The 23,814-nt window shown below is 36.4% G+C and overlaps 2 protein-coding genes across 7 annotated transcripts in view; one reads left to right on the top strand and one right to left on the bottom strand.

The window, feature by feature from the left end:
* The first annotated feature begins 4,129 nt into the window (after window positions 1–4,129).
* The window catches only part of LOC145238341 (telomerase-binding protein EST1A-like), a 40,927-nt gene continuing 21,242 nt past the window's right edge, over window positions 4,130–23,814 (top strand). For 4 of the 5 annotated variants that reach the window (XM_080101474.1, XM_080101473.1, XM_080101477.1 and 1 more), the window contains exons 1-4: window positions 4,130–8,303; window positions 11,861–11,963; window positions 15,802–15,863; window positions 16,854–16,905. In XM_080101474.1, coding sequence (XP_079957600.1) covers window positions 8,168–8,303; window positions 11,861–11,963; window positions 15,802–15,863; window positions 16,854–16,905 — 353 coding nt within the window. In that variant the 5' untranslated portion in view covers window positions 4,130–8,167. Of the gene's footprint in view, window positions 8,304–11,860; window positions 11,964–15,801; window positions 15,864–16,853; window positions 16,906–19,586; window positions 23,801–23,814 lie in introns of those variants that run through there. The other variant, XM_080101475.1, reaches the window with a different exon arrangement.
* Window positions 17,468–19,225, bottom strand: LOC145238347 (uncharacterized). Of its 2 annotated transcripts, XM_080101489.1 has the most exons (2): window positions 18,789–19,225; window positions 17,468–18,755 (listed from the first exon to the last, which is right to left on the bottom strand). In XM_080101489.1, exons 1-2 carry the CDS (start codon window positions 18,957–18,959, stop codon window positions 17,856–17,858), a joined length of 1,071 nt encoding a protein of 356 aa, XP_079957615.1. In that variant the 5' UTR covers window positions 18,960–19,225; the 3' UTR covers window positions 17,468–17,855. The 2 variants fall into 2 exon arrangements, with proteins under 2 accessions (XP_079957615.1, XP_079957614.1); XM_080101488.1 differs by having other exon boundaries at window positions 17,468–19,222.

Raw genomic sequence — 23,814 nt, 5'->3', positions numbered from 1 at the left:
GCCTTTAACCTTATTCAAGAATACAAAGAAAGAAGAGACATATGTGTGGCTGTTAATCAGTCAGCTGTTATTGAGATGCAAAGATCAGACTCTCCAAATAATTTCCAATGAACATCATAGTTTACATTGTAGCCGCCATTCACAAGTCGTCATCGAGGCAGGGCGAGCTACAAAGTGGTGATTCTTGAGTAAACGTTTCAAAGGCGAACGATGAAATCAGATTCCACATCCCCAAGGGAGAAAAATAGAAGAAATAGACTAATAGAAGACTTAAAATAGTCTAAGAATAGACCCAGAATTCCCCCTGAATAGACCAAATATAGACCCTGAAAAGAGCCAGAATTCACCGGCGACAAAGTCGAAAACAAGCTATTTATAGTAGAGCAAAATATTGGCTATTGCGTGAAACCTTTTTTCCTTTAAGTTATAGAATTCATTTTATGGCAAAGGTGCAATTCATAAAGTCATAGCGCTCTCTAACCGAGCTGCTATGCTTCTTCTCAAGTACGAGCGGCTGTGTTCTACTTTAAACTTGAAACGACAGTATAAACAAGAGGAAGTATGCGTAATGATGAACAAACACCTGTTTGTGCAGAACATTCTAGAATAACAAAATGACTCAAAATATCTTATGACTTGCATGAGAACGGAAATACCAACACTTGCATCCAGTTAAAAAGAGGTTAAACACTTCCCCTACATGCTGTGCAACATTATTGCAAACAACATGCTAACGTTAAACATAAACTTTGTGCACATTAATATCATGACCGCTACACACGACACTGCAAGATACAGCCTTTTTCTGCAACAAATACACTATGAAGGAATTGGAATTACATTAAATATTTTTTGTGTGTATACTCTTTTACTAGGACTAAGTATGTCTTGTAATCATCTCTGAAACATAGCCTGTAACATGATATGCTGCACATTTTAAACTTAATTAACAACTTTGAGGTTTTTTTTATCTGGTGAATGCACTATCTGTTATAATGGGATCACCAATAATAGTGATGCATCTGACAATAAATGCAGGATATCTGTATGAACTTGGCTATACAGTGCATTTGTAATCGTTGCCTTCATTCCTGTTTTGCAAGGAAGAATTTAAGTGTTGGAGTGTTGTGTAGGCATGTTTTTTGCAGGAAATTGCATACTGAATGGAAATGAAATGGAAATAAAACAATATGTCATGATTCTGACTGAAATAGTACATAAATAGGCATCTCATTTGGGTGTGAGGTCTTAAATGCATTTATGTACATGTATCTCTTTGAGATTTTGGAGTTTAGTTAAGTTTGAGAATTCGAAACATTTTACCAAAAATTTATTCTACACATGTTGGTAGCAAACTGAAAAGGTTACATTAAATAAGCTAAAAAAATTGAGCTTACTAGGTTTACAGTTTGTAGCATACAAGTAAAAATGTTAAACCTACTGCAACAAACTTTAAAAAAACATTTTAGTTCCAAGACTTGGGTGACAATCAAAAACAGCAGTTTGGATCAGCACAAGATGATGTTAAATGAAGTAAGAGCCATTCTTGTTGGATTTATGTCTTAAATATGAGGAACGCATGTAAACTACTCATATTGAACCAAAAAACATTTATTACAACTCAGTAAAGATTTATTTCAACACTAACTTAAAAACGTTTTAATTCCCAGTACACATACTTACACCATAGTCTTTACATACCCTAGTCTGAAAGCGCACATACATTAAAAGTGGGAAGCTACGCCATCTAGCGGTGGTGTGGCACTTTTGCAGGCTACAATGGAATCGGTATTAAGAAAAGACGCTATCGATGCGTTCTGTTCGTTTTTTTTACTTGGTCAGCTTTTAACTCATAAAAAACGAAGCAAAGAAGTTTTATTTTAAACTATATGTGATAAATTGTGTGTTTCAAACCGTATATGTCGCATAAAACTTATTAATATTAATTAATATTTGACTAAGCAAGTATATCGACCAGGCCCACCTAAGTTTTTTTTACCTTCCTAAAGGTTCCAACATTAATTGTAACGAAAACGTTATTTAAATCGTACTCCAATATTAAAAGTTTCTTGCAATACACAATTTAAGTTGGTTTGCTGTTAACTAACCTAACAAATATTATCCATTATGAAACAATCGGATTGTCTTTATTATCTATAACAATGAACCACATAAACATTTCAAAGCACTTAATAAAAATCGACAGATTGTAAACAAAACGAAATTTTTCAACTGGAAATGAAAATGAGTAATAATAGAGACAATTAAGTACTGCTCAATACCAGGCTGTTGCAATTCATCACAAACAAAAAATGTAAACTTGTTTAAAATTCCATATGGCCAAAACAAGGGGAGATATGGTGTTGACACAAATGATTGGGCTACAAATTTTTTAAAGGTTATGTTTTTTTAAAGGTTACAATCAACAACAAAACAAAAATGGATCAAGTTTGGTAGACTACCATCCCAAAATTTACCACAGAAATGCTTCACTAAATCAATTTCTTCCAGAAGAATCATTAGAAAACATAGAGTTACCCCTAAAAATAAACATCAACTATGAATCACTTGAGAATTTAAGAGTCAGCCTTTAGAGCTGGTGAAAAAAATCGATTGGGAATTAAAAAAAGGCATAATGAATGATCAATCTATACTGTTTTTTCTGAAGTGGAACCTGTTGAACAACAGTTTTTATGGAAGTCCGCAGTATCAAAACGTTGTCAATTCAGATCTCCAGTTTCTTTGCTTTATTGAAGGCATTCCTCTTCCAACCAACCATGATTTTTATTTAAATACACTCACAGGTCCAAATGCCATCAATATTCAAGTTTTTTTAAAGTCCCTTGAAACATATTGCTTGTGTCCCGGGTATAAAGAAGTTTCTAAACCTTCAGAGTGGGTTTCAGTTACCAAGTATAAACAAAGTTTTGGTCAATTTCCAGAAGCTGTCAACAGGTAAGGTCATCTACAAAAAATATTTTTACCATTTCCTTCTGTAATACACAAATATTTAAACATTTAACTAATATTCTGACATAGGTTCATGGCACATAACTGCAGTATTGCTGTGAAAAACAAAAGATGTTTAAATTGTTTAAACCTTGAGCTCGATGAGGCAAGGGCCATGGAAAAAATGGAAACATTTAAAAAAACAGTTCAGTCATTAGAAGGAATGCATCGATGTAGTGCAGAAAAACTGAAGATTCCACTTATTAAAAAAATATATATAAAAAAATTGTTGATTCTGTAAAGGCTAATGAGATTTTTTCTTTTGAAAATAAAAAATTGGTATTGCAATGTATAGATATGTACGAATGACAGCATATTTCAACTCTCACAGATGTATTAGAGAATATCAGAAAAAATTACAAAAAACTAAGGATTTCAAAAAGCCAATGAAAACAAAAATAGGTACATGGTAGAAGAGTGTTTTAATGTTGTTTCTTGTCTCTATGTAAGCCTTGCTTTACAATGTGTGTTTGTACATAATTTATTATTAAAACATCTAAAATACTTATTGCAATAACTAGTCATTCTTGTGGAGTTTATGAACAAAATGCATCAAATATCCCCATAGTGCACAGTTAAAAAACAAGTTACTTTCTGACAGTTTAACACAGAAACAAACTTTGTAGTTTCAAATGTGTCTAATATACTTTAATACCATACCAACCTTTTTTACTGAATGGTCCACTATGACTCTCACAGATTAGTTACTTTATTCAAAAAGTAAACGATACATACAACGCGTTATGTTTAGCAAACTAAATTGGCAAAATCTCTCAGAAAGATTGCTAGCTACTGGCGAAGGGAGATTTTCCTAGTCAAATGAAGGTGTTGCACATATTTTCTCAAGCATGTAATGATTAAATAAAATTTTACATTACAATTTTACAGAAAAAAACTAATACAGTAAAAAAATTACCAAATACCACACTTAAAACCCGCTAACCACGCGTTTTCTCAATACCGATTCCATTGTAGCTTGCAAAAGTGCCACACCACCGCTAGATGGCGTAGCTTCCCACTTTTAATGCTGTTTTTGCCATTGCGCTTTCAGACTAGGGTATGTAAAGACTATGCTTACACCTCACAGTCAATCTACGCATATTTATTGGTTATTACACACTGGAATACATGCGTCCTATTAAACTACTGATCATATCTGAAAAAATCGCCACAAAAATGCCTAAAACAAAATTTATCGACATTTTTCCATTCTCTCCCCATTGCCCGCAATGCATTTTTGGGGCTTCCTTTTGCAGCCGCCATTACGCTTCAATTTGCTTCAAAAATCACCCAACCATTCAACGGAGTAGCGCAATCCAGGGTTTATAGAGATCAGTGATAGAGATCAGTGGAAAAAAGTCGTTTTTTGTCTACGACTTTTACGATTTCTGTGCTGGGTATGTCCCCATTGAACGTTCACAAAAATCTCAATGTTCAATTATGACTAGGGCGATTAAAGTCAAAAAATTGTCACAATTTTTAGAAAAGGTCAAAAATTTTTAAAATTGTGTTCAAATTCAATTTTTTTTACAAAGTCAAAAGTGTGTACAAGCTGCATTGTCGTGGTGTTGTAAAGGTTGCACTGTCAGTGAACTTTCCATTTTACACCTTGCAGCCTACTTTATACTGTTGTAAATGGCCCATTGTCTACTTGTTGTGAATCATAAACCTTTAAGTGAAATAATTAGGTTGATATGATGTGATGCTCAACACACCTCGAAACGTGTAAAATTTTGGTGGATCCCAAATCATTTTACGGCAGCTGTAGGTTAGGTGCAGCTCTTGCTTCAATTTTGTTTAAGATACTACATTTATCTTTCGTTTAGACCAGGGCTTCTCAAACTGTGGGTCGGAATATAATTTGGGGGTTGCGAATCGTTTTGCGTTATGGTATACATGCGTACATTTATTGTTCACACATCATTCCCGTGTAAAAATCGCTATACCAGGCGTGCACAACCTTGCGGCCATACAGAGACGAGTGTGCGGCTGTGAACATGTTTGTGAGAATATGTATATGTACTGGCGGCCGTGACATAAATAAAAACTCTTTTGCCAAATATTTTGATTTTTAAACTTAACACGTTGACTGCCAAGGGATATTCCTATGTTGTGCTTAAATTTGCCAAATATGTTTTCTTGGCTTTCTGAAATCAGAAAGTCGAAATATTTTGAGCCATGCTCCGAGTTAACTCGTGGGTAACATGCTGATGTAGGGTGTCTCGGTGTTGCCACAACGCATCCACGACGTTAGTTCGAGATGCCAGCACATTTTAAGCACGTTACAATCGAATAAGTCTACTACGAGTATACTCATAACTGGCAAGCCTGGCTAGATCGGCAACTACGAGATAACTCATATTCTTTCTAGTTAAGTATTTTTCCTGTTCTTTTTTACTGCTTTTTTGTAATTATATGACAATAATGATGCAAAAAGAATACAGACAAAAACTTTTAAGTTGAGTTAATGCTTAGTGAAAATTTTGTCCTTGAGAATCTAAAAATAACCGCAACATTTGTTTACCGTAAACCCGCATGTGGGGACCCATTCGTTTTTGCTTGCAAAAACAATCTAATATGTAGATCAAATGATGTGTATAGTAAACTGGTAAATAGGATATAGAATATATAAAATGGAAGTATATCAGAAAGCCACCTTTCTAGTTTGTATTGGAATAGTATGTATCAAAAATGTATTCAGTACTATCTTTGGCAAGGTGAAACTCTTGGAATAATAAGGTCCATTTGGTGTACTGTAGGGTGACGTTACCATATTGGCCAAATTCGTGAGACTTTTTGTAAAGATGTTTCTTGAAACAAAATTGACATAGTCGTAGACGTAACCTTTTTTTAGCATGTTGTTATATTCTTCCAGCCCAAACACTATCAGTTTGTAAAATATCATCATAGCGGGCAATGCACAGATTTGTTTTATTTCAAATATAGCGGGCAATGCACAGATTTGTTTTTTTTATTAGTGTTTTTGAAAAAATATTGATTTAAGCCTAAATTTTCACATATATGGTGACCCTAGCTTGGTGTGTTTGATAAAAAGGCTACAGGTTTATCTGTTTAGATATCTTTACAGTAAACCCCAAAATCGAAAACTCAATTATCAATTTGTTACAATACTGAGGGTAAACACAATTTCCAAGCTGCGGCTGATATTGTTTTTTGCCTGCCGTGTGTGCGGCTTATAATTGGGGGCGGCTTACAATCAACATCGGCTTACGCTTATTTACTGATATTATTTCTACACTCCAATATTTTAATTATGGGTCCCCTTTCCTGAAGGGGACACATATTGATTTTACTCAAATTGTTTGGTTTTTTCTTTTTTTTCTTCTACCCAAAGTTTGTCCGACTCGTTTTTCCATCAAATGTTCGATGGATTTGGCTGAAATTTACACAGATGGTAGATAGAGTTATGTAGATGTGCATCCCACTTTGTTTTTGTTGATAACCCCAGTATTTACCCTGCTATCCCCCTAAAATGGGTATTTTCCCCCCAAAGTTTGTCCGACTCGTTTTTCCATCAAATGTTTGATGGATTTGGGTGAAATTTACACAGATGGTAGATATAGTTATGTAGATGTGCATCCCACTTTGTTTTTGTTGATAACCCCAGTATTTACCCCGCTAGCCCCCTAAAATGGGTGTTTGCTACCTAAAGTTTGTCCGACTCATTTTTCTATCAATTGTTTGATGGATTTGTGTGAAATTTACACAGATGGTAAATATATTCATGTAGATGTGCATACCACTTCGTTTTTGTTGATAACCCATTATTTACCCCGCTAGCCTACTAAAATGGCTGAGTTTTTAAACAGTGTCAGAATTGGCTGAAATTTGGATAGCTTGTATAGTATGCCATTTATAGGTGTCGATTGTTGTATTTAACCCTGTAGTCCTAACATTTACCGCAAACGAAAGATTTCTGTGGTGCAATAGTGACAACCAGTTGTATGTTGTTCTTGGTGGGTTGCTTGGTGGACGTTTTTGCGCACACAGTTAGGGGATTGTTAACAACCCTATGACGTCAGAAACATTAATGGTTGTTGCTCAAAACACCTCTAGTGGTCAAAATTTTAAACATTGGCGGATTGGGCTGAAATTTTGCAGTACTATTGATTGAGTCATTGTGGTTTTTATATATTTTTTAGTTTGTGTGTCGAACCCAACTAGTTGCCCTACTAGCCCACTGAAATGGGTCAGTTTTTTAAAACGTTAAATAGGACATACTTCAAACTATCTGAGGTGAATCTAATTTATAGTTTGTATTCCACATAGTATTATTATTTGAGCCCAGTGCCGATCACTGTGTTTTACCTTACAACACCCGACTTTCTCATGGTTATCTCTTGAATTGCATTATTTTCAACTTTGCATGTGTGGGGACCCATGAGTGTCTGCCTGCACAAACGACTAAGGTTATAAAAGACGATGGCTAATATGGGACCCAATACAAAATAAGCATAGGAAATATATTAATGTTTTAAAATAGGTTATAGTGTAAATGCAACAACAAAATGTGCTAAGCCACCCTTCTAGTTTATTTGGGGTTCAAAAATTGTATGCATGTAGCTTACAGATTATATGTCGATATACATTCTGTCGGGTAAAGTTATTAACATAACTAACAGATATGGGCAAATAGTTATACTATGTAACAACAGTAAGATGTATTGTGAAATAATAGCATCTAAAATTCCAGCATGAGGATTACAATGTAGGAAATAAATACGGTAATTTACATTCATTGCAGCATAGTTACTGAAAGTTTGACTTAAGCACTGAAGCTTGTAAGTGAGTAGTTCTTGTCCATGTGAAGGTCTGCCACTTTGCATTTTTGTAAAGTTTTGGATGAAGTGGTTAAATTGTTACTGAATTTTAATTTTCCTATGTAAACCATGCTTTGATGAAAAAAAAACATGGACAAAATTTTTAGGCTTGCGTTAAATTTAAAAATCGTAACAATCAAAAGGGTTTTGCCTTTTTAACTATGTGAACATAAAAGTGGTTCAATCCAATTAACACTAACTAATCTGCATGTAAACATGTGTGGTGGTTGCCTTGTTATGAACAGAATCAAAATGTATTAATAAATGCCATCTATAATTCTAAAACATACACTTTTAGTGAATTACCTATCAACAAAATGAGCAGCAGTAATAATATGTTACCTGTTATATCTTTAAATGAAAAATCCCTTCAAAGGCTCTGTGAAAAGTATCAGAAGTTAGTTTCCGTTCAAAAACAGGATGAATATCTTGGACAAGAAAAAACGCAAGAAGGTTAGCCATGTAACACTGTTTTAGGAATAAAATCCAATTACGGTGGTGTTAATTTTATACTTTACTGTCAACATGTAATAGTTTAAATCTTATGAAAAAGTACTTGGACTCGCAAATTGTGTGGCATTCTCTTGGAAAGTAACTGAATATGCAAACCTTAGCACAGGAGTTGCTGACTCCAGTTTTTATAGATGTTGTATCTAATTTTGTAGGCAATGTCGTGCTAATTAGGATGTAGAAAGTAGAATAACTGGGTATTCTAGATAATTGTTTCGAATCCACTTCTTATTACATTTTTGACTGTGAAATTATTTAATCTGGACAAAGAAAACCAGTTTAATACACTATAAAACATACTTTCGTTTAAAATACAATGAAAGTAACAACCATAACAAAGAAAATCCAATGCAGAGAAACTTGCACACCTGCAAGAAAACAAAATGCCCAAAATTGTTCAAAGCCATATATAAAGAAATTAGCACAATTACAATTTTATAAACAGTCAAAACACAGTTATATTGCTTCCAATTACCCAATATAAACAGCCAAATTGGATACGAATCTGACTGTATATTTTACTATAAGCAACCCTACATGCTGAGTAACAAATCTCATGAAAAAATGCAGAGGTTTTTAGGGCACAAAAACATATTTGTGTGTTGTATTATTATGGGTCCCCTTCCCTGAAGGGGACACATATTGATTTTACTCGAATTGTTTTTTGTTTTTTTCTTTTGTTTCTTCCTTTTTTTTTCTTCCCAAAGTTTGTCCAAATCGTTTTTCTATCAAATGTTTGATGGATTTGGCTGAAATATACACAGATGGTAGATATAGTTATGTAGATGTGCATCCCACTTTGTTTTTGTTGATAACCCCAGTATTTACCCCCACTGGCGCCCACTTATTGGGAGGCGGGGAGGCGCCGCCTCCCCGGGTATCTGCGTCGCTGACTACGTCATAAACAAGTTTTGCGTTAATTTATGCACACCCAGTTTTGTAGTAACTCTGTACTACTGCACAGTCAACAACTGTCTAGTTTGAACAGTCAAACCTTTCTGAAAAATCAAACAACGCATATTGTTACGTCACAAACGTATACTTGAAGTGTTATATGCAGGGTTGCCATACCGTCCTTATTTCTAAGATTTGTCTTTATTTTGTCTTATTTTTAACAATTACAAGTCAAATCCCTGCTAAAAGTAAACCTAGACCTGGGCTGTCGTGAGATGCACTACGTGTTTTCTACGAACAAGGAGTTGGAACAGATTGTTCCCGACAAAAAGAAATATGACATGTCAAGGCTCGTATAAATGCAAAGATTCAAAAACGTTTGTTACGACATGAAAGTCCAATTTGTTCGTGTGTCCTTTGACATGAAAGTCCAATTGTTCGTGTGTTCTTATTTCGAGTTCCATGTCGATAGCCACCCTGGTTATATGCAATGAACCATTGGATAAAAACATGCAAGAAGTGTTTGCTAAAACTCGGTCATCAACATCGACACAAATTGACATCGTTTACAAAGGGGGTAGCCAATTGTTTTTTCAGGGTGAGCCGCATAACATGAAAATGACATTAGACGGCCACATGATCACATCGCTTACAAGCACAAACGCAGCGCCGTTCCGCAATTGTGGTCTACAAAGCGGTTTTGTGGTACCAGCAGAAGCTACATTATTATTAAGAGATAGCGCTACTGTCGAACTATAAAATTATGTGACATAAATTACTAACTTCTCTTTTATGTCATCACAATTAACCAAGAAAGGCACCTGTACACGCACAGTAACGAAAGCATTGATACTTTAAGTCTTGTCTGTGATGTAACAAACTGTTTTTGGATCATTTTTATACGTCCTGTGAAGTGTAAAACTAGGTAAACTTAAGACCACATGTTGTTGTGGGAACTCTTTGGTGGCAAATTAACTTTCAACGGTTGACTCGTTATTTTCCAAGATATATATTTAGAACAAAAACCTTCGCGGGCTTTACTTTGGTAATTCCTGATTTAAAAGTAACTAAACTTGCGTTACATGCAATTTCCTGTGTAAATAGAAAACATGGTTGAAACCAACCAAACGACCTAGAAACGTAAGAAACGATTATTATGATGGCTTTTTAGACGCATGTACGCCTTGCTGCGTAAAAATAAAACATGCTTTGTAATAATTGTTGCGGGATGAAAAAATGTATTACTGTATAGTTGGGTCGGCATCGGCTGCTAATGTTATGCATACTAGTACCGAAACACTGCAAAGGGTGTAACTTGCGACGTTAAGTGACGTCCGGGCTGAATATTTCGGTCTTTACCGAGTTATAAAATTCTGCCTCCCCGCCGATTTTAGCAAGTGGGCGCCTATGTTTACCCCGCTAGCCCCCTAAAATGGGTATTTTTCCCCGGAAGTTTGTCCGACTCATTTTTCTATCAAATGTTTGATGGATTTAGCTGAAATTTACACAGATGGTAGATATAGTTATGTAGATGTGCATCCCACTTTGTTTTTGTTGATAACCCCAGTATTTACCCCGCTCGCCCCCTAAAATGGGTGTTTTTACCCAAAGTTTGTCCGACTCGTTTTTCCATCAAATGTTTGATGGATTTGGCTGAAATTTACACAGATGGTAGATATATTCATGTAGATGTGCATCCCACTTTGTTTTGGTTGAAAACCCCGGTATTTACCTCGCTAGCCCCCTAAAATGGGTGAGTTTTTAAACAGTGTCAGAATTGGCTGAAATTTGGATTTCTTGTATAGTATGCCATTTATAGGTGTCGATTGTTGTGTTCAACCCTGTAGTCCTACATTTACCCCACAAGCCCCCTAAAGTGTAAAACGTATTTGTATGTTACTGGGCACCACAGACGAAATATTTCTTTGGAGCAATAGTGTTACAAGGGCAACCAGTTGTATGTTGCTCGTTGGTGGGTTGCTTGGTGGTTGTTTTTGCGCCATTGCAGTTAGGGGCTTGTTAACAGCCCTATGACGTCAGAAACATTAACGGTTGTTGCTCAAAACACCTCTAGTGGTCGAAATTTTAAACATTGGCGGATTGGGCTGAAATTTTGCAGTACTATTGATTGAGTCATTGTGGTTTTTATATATTTTTTAGTTTGTGTGTCGAACCCAATTAGTTGCCCTACTAGCCCCCTAAAATGGGTCAGTTTTTTGAAACGTTAAATAGGACATTCTTCAAACAATATCTGGGGTGAATCTAATTTTGTAGTTTGTATTCTACATAGTATTATTATTTAAGCCCAGTGCCGATCACTTGTTTTACCTTACAACACCCGACTTTCTCATGGTTATCTCTTGAATTGCATTATTTTCAACTTTGCATGTGTGGGGACCCATGAGTTTTTGCCTGCAGAAACGACTAAAGTTATAAAAGACGATGGACAATATGGGACCCAATACAAAATAAACATAGGAAATATATTTATGTTTTAAAATAGGTTATAGTGTATATGCAAGGGCAATATGTGCTAAGCCACCCTTCTAGTTTTCAGGTAGTTTTACACAAAATCAGAAAAAAATTAACAAAAACTGTATTTAAAGGCACAAGAAGCTCCTCAGTTAGACTGCCAAAATACCAAGTTTATGAGGTAGGAGTATCCAGGTTATCTTCACGAAAGTTGCCCAGCCTTTCAGGGGAGAAAAGGTAAACAGAGAAGTGTTTCATATTTTCATCAAGAAAGAGTGCTTTAAACTAACTTGAATTTACTAACTTTGTAGATATGAAACTATATTTGTGCACTCCAAGTTTTGATCCTACTTGTCCAACAGTTCACCCTCAGACCCAGGGGGGGGGGGGGTGTTTTATTGGTCCTCCTAAAATCTGAAAGTATGATCAATGTTACCCCACAGTACCAGTGGTCACACAATCACCACAAACACGCATGCAGAGCACACACAAGATGCTATAAAACTGATTTTGCTTTTTCATATTCACCTTCATGGGTTTTCAGAAGTGCGACATACATATATAACTTGTTGAAGTTGAACCAATATCAATACTTTAAAGCCAGGTGCCTTTTTTTGTCACAGATGAATCCGGTTAATCGCATAATCTGTTTAATTGCATCACAATTGATGCGATTAACCGGAGTGATGATCTCTATATGAAAGTGGCACAGACCGAGTTTTTCAAATGGAAAACAAGGATATGATAGTGAAGTTAATCGATCTTTGTGCAACCTTAACTGGGCCATCCTTTTAATATTTTAGGCTATATGTCTAATTGCCTGCCCTGAAGCAACAGTTCAAAGTTCAAATTGACCGGTGTTTCCAGAACCCCTCCCCTTTTTGAAACATTTTTAGGAAATAAAATAGCAGTTCCGTTCATCACTGAGTGATAACAGGGAGTCAGTACTCAAAGCCGTGTACATTAATCCTTTTGTGTTTGTGATCTACCTGATATAAAACTTTGGCTATTATGAGACCCAATACAAAATATGTATGGGAAATGTATTAACGTTTCAAAATAGATTGTAGCAGTGATGGCCATGAGACTTGACTTGAACTCTGTATACCACCAACAAAACATAAATTTCTTAAAAAATAACCTGTTGGCTGCAACCAAACAACAGCATCAGTTTAATGCGCAATGCATATTTATTTTTGCTTAATTTTCACGTGAAGAAGTTGCTGCTACATGCACAACCTTCTTTCGTGGGCATTTGGCAATGTAGTTGCCGCTTGGTTCAAACTAATACAGTACATCTTGATACCAAGTATGCGCTTTTAAGCGCTTATATTACTGTACAAGCGATCACTGTAATGAAGTAGTGTCCGAATAAAGTCAAAAAAGTCGCGATGAACTACTTAAAAATAACTATCCAAACTGCTTAAAAATAACTAACTTTTAAAAACTTCCCTTCAAGAACTTTTTAGTACTTGCCCTGACTGTAACCGCTTATGACTTGACTTGAGACTTGAATAATAGGACTTGTTACCCAAACCCAGATTGTAGTGTATGTGTAGTGGTAATGTGCTAAGCCACCCTTCTAGTTTGTATGTTTTCATAGTAAAGAAGATAAAAATATTAATAAAAATGTACCCAATTCCATTGATTTAAAGTTGATCCCAGTGTGAAGCTTTTAGGCACTGTTGGATATTTATAATCTAAACATGTTGAAAATGCTCAAAAACAATAAGGACTTATGATAATAAAGGGATATGTGATCAATTCAGTCTAGGAAAAACTTTTTTGTATGTTTATGGTGGCCTGTGTAGTTGACCTCACACTTATTTTAGTTTTTATGGGTTCCCTTCCCTGAAGGGGACACATCTTGATTTCACGCAGTTTCATTTTTCTGTCGTCAAGTTAACACTTTCGGCATGAAATCTCTGATGGATTTGCATCAAACTTTCACAGATGGTAGATATTGTCATGTAGTGGTGCCATTTGTTTTGTTTGACTTAATAGCCCCAGCATTTACCCCCTTAACCCTTTAACTGTCAGGGGCGCAAAAATGCGCATGGAGACATGCCTCGTTGTTAACAGCGATAAAAATCATATTAGTGCGAATTTTTTTTCCAACTGGGGTGCGTTGGAAATTTATGCATATTGGCTTCAATTTATTCGTAAAAAATGATATGTTAGTATTTGAAAAAAAATAATTACACTAAGGAGAAAGTGAAAATTCAGAAAAAAACATTTTTTTTTCAAATTTTTGTTTTTGAGACAGTTTTTTAATATTTTACGCTTGGTTGATTCACAGACAGCTGTTTGGAGTTGATTTCAGGGCTTTGCACGCATGTTGCGGCGATCTTTGTTTACAATTTGATATGTGTTTAGCTGAATTGGGCCTAAAAGTGAGTAGTTGGGGCTGTAAATTTGCCTTGATTTGCTTGAATATACTGCTGTATCAGTCAGTTTAGCTTTATTATTAGTGGTGACGGAAGTTATTTATCAAGAAAACAACTGTTGTAGAAGCATTTTGACTTTGGAAGTTGGTGCTTGCTGACCTATATTTTGATTGTATCTGGCCCACTAATGCATTTACATTTGTCAAATGATGAGGAGATTTGGCCTCACGAATGGACAACAAATACAGAAGAATCAGTGCAAAGTACCTTGGGAAGGCTTGGAATTGTGTTTTTCTGCTAACTTCTATGAACTGCGTTTCCAGATTTTTCATGTTGTGATGTAATGATACATAATAAACATTCCATGTAAAAAGACTTGTGAACTATCGAACGAAAGCCAAAATCATTCGAATACAGCACAAAGGTGGCAAACCCTGTATTCGAATGCATTCGAATATGAATGACGAATATGAATTGCCCCATGTCTGGTTGTACCCTGTAAGACCCCCCTTTACCCAAATAACCCCTTAATTGGTGTAATTTCTAAACATTGACTGAGTGTCAATGTTAGAAATTGCTGACTAAGTTGCCCTGCAGTCCCATCAGTTACGCAATAGCCACCTAAAAGGGGTTCACTTTTTGTACAATGTCATAAAATTTGACAGTTTCTATAATATGCCATTTTGACGTGTTGATTAATAAGTTTTACCATACAGCTCCCACCATTTACCGTACTAACCTCTAAAGTGGGTACATTTTGCAAACAATGACTTAAGTGAATGCGACTTGTATAGTTTGCACCATAGCATGATTATGTCTGCAGACTTTTCTAACGCCCTATTTAAACTGGCCAAAATTTTTTATAGTTATTTCATAAAACGCATCATTTACAAATTTGCATGTGTGGGGGACCCATGGGTTTCTGCTTGATAAAACAATAAACTGTAAAAGACAATGGCTGATATGGGACTGGGATATGTTAATAAATAGGTCACAGTATATGTGCAATAGCAACATGTGCTAAGCCACCTTTCTAGTTTATAGCTGACTCTTAAAGGACCTTGAAGAATATTTATGTCAAAAGTCATTCATTTAAATAGTAATAAACAAGCAGAGCCCATTTACAATTGTAACCTTTTAATCACTTTTGTCACATGTCAGAGCTCCTAGTGATGGTTAATTTTTGTTTTTTAACTCGTATTTGTGGCTGTAAGGGTGATCACTGCACCTTCGATAGGAACCTTCGAACACTTAATAAATAACTGTTTAAAACTTTTTAGTTGCATTTCTGACTTGTACAAGTAAATATATAACAAAAACTTAAAAAGATGAAAAATTGATAAATCTGACTATAAGTTACAAAATGGTTTCAAACATTTAACAATGCAACGACCAACAAAGCATAAAACTCCCTGGTTATGTAAACAATTATAGCCATTTTTTTATTTCAAGTTTTGTGGGCCTGTGAACTGTTGGGTCAAGTGGGGTCCAAGGGTTCAACTTTGGATATCTGACTGTTAAATCTGTAAATCATAAAAAAAGTTTGAAGCACATTTCCTTAACCAAATGGGCCAAAAAATTAAGTGTAAAGAGACAGAAATAGGTTTTATAATAAAAAAATACATATAATAATGGTTTTGATCCATTTGTTTCTAACCACTATTAACCAATATCCGCTATTTGATTAGAAGTGAAATTCATTCAGATACCATGAAACATTCCAAAGTTGAAAAAGATTCAATAAAAAAAGGTTTGTGTTTTGTTTCAGATTCAAGTATGAGTTAGTTATGTAAGGGGACGCATCTTGATTTCACTTCATTTTTTTCCTGTTTTTTTTATTTTTTCCACCGTGAAGTTTGTCTATGCACTTTGCCTTGAAATCTTTGGTAGATTTGGATGAAACTTTCACAGCTGGTAGATGTGGTCATGGAGATTGTCATTTTGTGTTTGTCCCAGTAGCCCCAGTATTTACCCCGCTAGCTCCCTAAAATAGGTGACATTTTAAACAATGTTCAAATTGGATACAAAATTGGCAATTTGTTCATTTTGCCATAATTAGCTGTTGATAGTTATGTTTCACCCAGTATCGCCACTATTTACCCCACTAGCCCCCTAAAATGCATCAATTTTTTAAACAATGTCAGAATAGAATGGTATTTGGACAGTTTGTTCATTTTGCCATTTACAGGTGTTGATTGTTGTGTTTTATCCTGCAGTCCCAATTTTAATCCCATGGGTGAGTTTTTAAAACAATGTCCGATACGGTTAAATACTTAGACAGTTCATTTTGAGGTGTTGATTGTTAAGTTTTACCCTGTAAACAATTGCTGAATCGAAGGCGACTTGTGTAGTTTGCACCTCATACAGTATGTTATTTCTGCAAACTTTTTTTATTGTCCCGTTTAAACTCATAGCACCAAAAGTTATTTTGTAAACTGCATTATTTACAACTTTGCAGAAACAACTAGAGTTATAAAAGACAATGGCTGATTTGGGACCCATTATGAAATAAGTGTAGGATTTATATATATGTGTTTAGAAAAAGGTCACAGTGCATGTACAATGATAATATGTGCTAAGCCACCCTTCTAGTTATATACATCTTTATTAGTTTAAAATACAAATTATTTTGTTGAAAAGTTTAAATATCTTTTTCCATCCATTCTCAGATTGTTTCATTATGTATAACTCACATATCACTATTTTAAATATTGTAAGATGCGATATTTTACACATTTAGATGCGGAAACAAAAGAAAAGAAGAACAAAACAAAATCTAATGAAAGATTAAGGTACATATGTTTTGTTTCACTCTGCATGTCTGGCCAATTTGTGTACATCTAACCCCTGGACTGTAAAAAATATTACACCAGCCAAAGCAAACAATTTATCACTGTAAAAAGTGTGTTTATTCTGTATGCTATTCAAAGTTGAGTTATATTTGCTTAAATGGTCACACTAATGGGATTACAAACTTAAATTAAACTATGCTTGACCATTTGGCACAATTATTGCACATTAAGCTGCAAGAACAGAGATTTCTGAATTTGAGTAACGCTCATCTTATGCTTCAGGGCTTGATGACATAATGCAACAGTGCATAAAAATGATAAAACCTTGCTTTATGTTTATTTGTTGCCAAAAGCCGTTTCATCTATCACAATAGAGTTGCGAATTAAATTTTTCAACAATATTTGTGTTTTACACCTGTAGTATGCCATAATAAAATAATTTGTAAAATTTTACACGCCGGAAAGCAATTTAATGTACCTGTGTAATTGTCACGCAAAAGATGGGACTGACTATCGGAAGTTCTTTAACAGCTAACACTCGTGTACTCTGATCGGCAGCAAACCCTTTCCTTTTACATTTATTCACGTTCAACCATACGTACTCAAAACGACAAACAAACAATCCAGCACTACTTCGCAGTTATCTCTCAATTCTATCTTATATTCTATGTATCTTATGTTATTAGATGGGCGCTCTTATATAGCATGCGTAACAATAACGGGGAAAAAGGCGTTAACTCGCTGTGATGATTTCCTTCAGATAAAACAATGATGACTTGCACCCCGTAACAGCGCGACCTGATAAGTTGGCACATTGAACACATAAACAAAAGAAGTGGTAGTGTGAACGGCGATTCGCAACAAAAGACTTGACCCACACAGTAAACCTCAAGCGGTTGCGGGATAACGTCGCTTGAGAACTGTGTTGCGAGATGATGTCATGGGGCGGTCTAGACTCTAGAATATTTGTGACACAACCCCGTTTTTAAAAGATTTTCTTCAAACAAGAAAATCTTGCGCAATCTGACACAAATGTTCCCACAACTCATCAGTGCCATCCGAAAGTCAAAGCTCTTGCTTGCTGAAGATATCGCTTTTCCTATCCAATGTTTTCTTTCGTTGCCTTTTCCCTGCTTACGTCTGCACCGGAACCACGTGTGGAAATCCCCCTGATAGCGACATGGCTTCGAATCTCGGAAGGACGATTGCGCAAATTCGTTTCCTGACTGCATTTGTTGTTTCATCTGTTGGCGGGTTGGCAAGAACGACGGGAGACGGGTAAACGGGCTTGACACGTTACTCTCACTGGTCGGCGCCACGACAGTACGTGTAACGGTGCTCTTCTCCGTCGTCTGGTTTGAAGAAACCGTCTCGCCTCCCTCCACTGAATGCAGTTGTACGTTAACCAGCTCCTGAGATAACTCTGCTTGTTGCCCAACGGTCATCGTCTCAGGCGTGGCGTTTTGCTTCGTCGCTTGTTGTGTCGCAGAAGCCGACTCTTCTTTGTCACACATCTGCATTTCCTCTTCAATGCATCCCTGCGAAGCATCCTCGTCATGCTGGTTAAACAGAGCATGAGCCTCGGCGCTGTCCGCTGCTTTGCTAATTGGCCCTGGAATGCGCTCTTGTTCATCCTCCACCAGGTGGACACGATCCGGGTCGACTGACTTGTTCACACAAAGCTTATGCGCGTACGTCAGGTGCTCTGGACACTCGGCCACATTAGATGTCACCGTGTTTGCTTTTTCTGCACGGCGGTTCATAGCTTCCAGCTCAAGCTCAAGCTTCTTCATCGCCAGCTCGTGCTCCATGGCTTGGCTTCGTTGCCGTTCTTCCCTTTCGGCCTCAAGGTTTCTCTGCCGTTCTTCTCTTTCGGCCTCAAGGTTTCTTTGCTCGATCTCACGTTTTTTCTGTTCAGCCTCACGATTAGCCCTTCGCTCTTCACGTTCATTCTCATGGTCCTGTTTCACCTGATCATCTACATACTTGCGTAGCTCTTCGTCAACGAGCCCCAATTGCTTCCCTAATTGCACGTACTGCAATCCAGACGCCATTGCCGATCTTACAGGGGTTAGTGTTCAACTTCGCGTTTTTAAGTCAGATCCCGGACGAGCCCCCAGATGTCACGTTCCCGTTTTCACGGGTACGCAAAAGATGGGACTGACTATCGGAAGTTCTTTAACAGCTAACACTCGTGTACTCTGATCGGCAGCAAACCCTTTCCTTTTACATTTATTCACGTTCAACCATACGTACTCAAAACGACAAACAAACAATCCAGCACTACTTCGCAGTTATCTCTCAATTCTATCTTATATTCTATGTATCTTATGTTGTTAGATGGGCGCTCTTATATAGCATGCGTAACAATAACGGGGAAAAAGGCGTTAACTCGCTGTGACGATTTCCTTCAGATAAAACAATGATGACTTGCACCCCGTAACAGCGCGACCTGATAAGTTGGCACATTGAACACATAAACAAAAGAAGTGGTAGTGTGAACGGCGATTCGCAACAAAAGACTTGACCCACACAGTAAACCTCAAGCGGTTGCGGGATAACGTCGCTTGAGAACTGGGTTGCGAGATGATGTCATGGGGCGGTCTAGACTCTAGAATATTTGTGACAGTAATGCTGTTTCTTTGATCGCTCACTGTTTATTTTCAAACACACTTAGTTAAATGATAGGTAGTGAATTCACATCAGTTTTATCTGTTTAAATCTTATCTCAAAGCAGTATGGTAAAACACAGGAGATTAACATTGCTTATTGCTTCTAACCACAATGGGCCCATGTGCTTTTAGTTTTGGTATAATGCTGCATATTTTACCACTTACTCTTGAAATAAACCTGTCTCATAAACTGATATTTTGTATGTTTTAGGCAAAACTTGTTACTTAATGCTTTCTGTTAAGATTTAAACAGATAAAACTGATTTGATTTCACTACTTGTCTATTTGAGTTTGTTTGAAAAAGTTGCGACTAATGTCAGAAATAAATAAAATGATTTAATGCATGTTACTGAACTAAGGTAAAAACATCATGAAAAGGGTTTTTAACTGCTTGGCTACCGCATCCAGAAGGGTATGCTGGACAACATACACATATTGCAATGTATGAAATGCAATTACAAAAATTTGTGTCCCGGTACCACAACATGGCTGCTTAATTTTGACATAAGAGAGATTGTCAAACAATACTTGGGTTTCATACACATTCTGTGGTTGTTCTTGTTGAACAAGACAATGAACAACATGCCACCACAACGTTGGTAAAAGGTCATTATATTTTCTTTTCTTTTTTTCTTTTTTATTGATAAATAATAAAAAAGAGCGAAAAACGGTAACAAATTACATCACACTTCAGTACATAACAGGCGACACCACTTTTTGCGGTAAGCAAGAAAGTTTCCACGTTTTTTTGATACATGACATTCTGATACACGCACTAAATTAAGGATGCGTACAAATCTAGATACCGTCGGTTTATTTTCACTATATTTGCATTGGTAAATGACATATCTGGCACATAACAACATACAGTTCACCAATTTATCGCCGGATCCACCATTGTGGACACCAAAAAGTAAGTTCACGGGAGGTAACATCAGTGGGACTCGGGTTCTAGCACTAATCCATGCACAAACGTTTTCCCAATACAGTCTAATTACATGACAAGAATAAAAAACATCGTAAACGTTTTCTGTAGCATTTTTACAGAATGTGCACAAGTCGGAGTCAATTTTCCCAAAGGAGTGCAATATTTGGTGGCATTCAGATGTAATTTAATTTGAAAACTTCTCAACCTATTTTCAATAGTGGAATTAAAGTTGTTAATACAGACGAATCCGGTTAATCGCATCATCGATTTGCCACGGGTATTTGATGCGATTAACCGGATTATGCGATAATCCGGTTGCTATGTAAACAGTACATGCCGTTAACAAAAGTGCTCATTTTCACTTCCCCAGCTAAAACAAAGTTGCAGTGACGCTCAACTATGGCAACGGGGCAGTATTTTCTCTCTTTTGTTGCCGAGAATTGAAAAAAGTACTCTCAAGTCAAAACTAGATTTATTACTTTCAGCGCAATGCATGACGTCATGCTTCCTAACTGTCGTGGCTATGGTGCAATCGCCTAAGTGTGTTGAAGAAACAGTAGAAACGCACGCACACACACACTCTTAGTTGGCGCGCACGCCACAGTTCTCTTGATTGTGCTTTCTCTTGCAGTAAGGTTTATTTGAAAAGATATGTTACATCGCATCGTAGCCAAGGGGCCCAACATTTAAATTTGGGAACTTCCCTATGAAGACGGTTTATGACGTTTTAGTCTTGTTTTGGGTAGGTTCCCTTATAAATGTGCCAGGCGTCGCGCTTCATATACACGTAAAATGGCCTGTTGTTTCTAACCTATTTCGTTTTCTAGCTCAAACCAACGTGTTAAGCGGCAAAGTGCGTGTTAAGCGGCAAAGTGTAGCAAAACTACAGCTGCAAGACTAGCGTGACTGTCACGTGATCAACGTGTGATCGTTGCTTCAAAAATTTAAAGCAGCAACAAGTACTAGAGGAATAAATGCCTTTTTTAATCGGTGTTCTTCCTGATAAGTTGCGCAAGGTCACGAATAGAAGACATAAAATATGTCAGTCGTTGGCACGTTACCAATTACGTGAATCTAAACAACATCGTGTGATTACTTGCGATCTAACATTTTTTACAACCATTACGTGTTTGGCAGGTCATGAACAATATAACAGCAAACATTTTTAAACATTTGTTTTACATTTAACATTGTTTAAATTTCAATACAGTTTAACACTTCGAATTTGGTGCAGTTCGCACTGAGTAAGAAATTACAATCAGCGTCTTTGCCGGAACACCAGTTTCGTAATTTTGACACGTTGAACTCTTCATTTAAATTTTAAACGCCTGTTATATCACTATTGGCGATTAGATAAGCCAATAAAAAAAAGGATCAATGTGCACGGCTTTGAGATAACGACTCCTTGTTATCGCACAGCGGTACACTGAACGCCGTTTTAATCTCCTAATGACTTTTCCAAAATATTTTATAGTCGAGACGTGTCATTTTCAACGTTGAAATTAGATGCGTTATTTGGTGTAGAATGCAACCATGCATCCACGTCTTTTCGTGTACATTACCTCCGGAGGATTCTACTATCATATCGTCGTTTTTTATTCGAAAAACTCGGTCTGTTCGACTTTCACATAGAGATCATCAATCCGGTTAATCGCATATTTCGTTGAAAATCGATGCGAATATCCGGTTTATGCGATTAACCGGACGATTTTCTTAACAAACGATGGGCGACGGTTTGGGATTTTTAATTGTGATGCAATTAAACGGATTATGCGATTAACCGGTATGCGATTAACCGGATTCGTCTGTATATACTTCTCGCCACGGTATCTCAAAATTTATGAAAAGCTTGTTTTTCCAAAATTCTTGGGACTTAACTGGCACGCGAGCCACGCTGTCTTGTAGCTTTGTGTAAATTGTTTTGACACTGTTTGTGTCTTTAATAAGATTCAATATATGTTCTGACTGTGTTATTTGTGGGTCGATATAGTTTTCTGAGTCCCATTGCTCAGGCAGACTTGAAACAAGTTTTATAAATTGAATGAACTCTGCGTTATTAGCCTGAAAATTAAATTTTAACGCCAAGTTGTCGTAAGTTTCATACTCTCCTTCATTAGTCAATAGGTGTTCATGTAACATTACGCCAGAGTCGATCAGGGGTTTCATAAAGAAAGTTTTAGATTGGTACTTAATTTTTTTGTTCAGCCAAAGTGTCCTTTCATTTTATGTTTTCTAGCCTGGCATGGCTACCACATGGCACTAGTATGCTACAACCACTGTTGTAGAGTATGGGGTGTGGGTCAAGTAACTATTTGAAAATTAATGTGATAGAAACTGCAGTCTAAAGCACTTAAATAGTATCGGTATTTGGTCCCATATGGGCACAAATACTGCACATTGTATAGTTATTGGCGCCCATGAACAAAAGTCGCAGCCCCGGTATTTTTTAAAACTCTATGCCTATGGCTCTATATGCTTTTTCTATGCCTATGGCTACAACAAATTGGAATTGTGAAACACAGTTATCAACGATTCGTTATATCTTTGCCACAACATGGCTTTTTAATTTTTCGGTGTTTGCAATACTATTTATTGGCCCCATTCCCTGTATGGGCACATCTTGATTTAATTGTTGTTTTTTCCTGAAGTTTGTCCAACTTGTTTTGTCATAAAATGGCTGGTGGATTTGGATGAAACTTTTACAGATGGTAGATATAGTGATGTAGATGTGCCATAGGCTTCATTTGTATTGATAGCCCCGTATTTACCTGCTACCCCCCAAAATGTAAAACCAAATGTTTATTTGATAGCCTCTAAATTTTTTAATTATTTACATTTTATTGAGTGACATTTAGATAACTTGTAGAATTTGCTTGTATTGAGTATTATGTTTTATCTTGTAGGCCTCAACATTTACTCCACTAGTGCCCTAAAATATATGCGAACTGTAAACAATATCCAAATTTAATGAAATTTAGACAGTTTATAGAATATGCTATTTTGAGTCGAGAATTGTTGTGTTTCACCCTGTAGCTCCAACATTTACCCTTATTTCCTTCAAATAGAACATAAAATAGGACAAACTTCAAACAACGTCTGAATAGAAAACGATTTGTATAGCTTGTACTTTACATGATATGATTATTTAAGCATGATAGCACCACTGTTTTTGACTTTACAACACCAATCTTTTTATGATTGTCTCCTGATGTGCGTTATTTTTAACTTTGCATGTGTGGGAACCCATGAGTTTCTGTCTGCATTTTTTCAACTCCTTTTGTGGCACACTTTGCAGGTAAAAAGTGCTTC

This window comes from Phallusia mammillata, chromosome 7, assembly GCF_965637545.1.
Source record: "Phallusia mammillata chromosome 7, kaPhaMamm4.hap1.1, whole genome shotgun sequence".
NCBI classification, from domain to species: Eukaryota; Metazoa; Chordata; class Ascidiacea; order Phlebobranchia; family Ascidiidae; genus Phallusia; species Phallusia mammillata.
This window is presented reverse-complemented; position numbering and strand designations above follow the sequence as displayed.

Bases quoted from the DNA above. Each gene is read 5' to 3' on its own strand.
- LOC145238347 (XM_080101488.1), bottom strand. From the start codon at position 18,959: ATGGCGTCTGGATTGCAGTACGTGCAATTAGGGAAGCAATTGGGGCTC.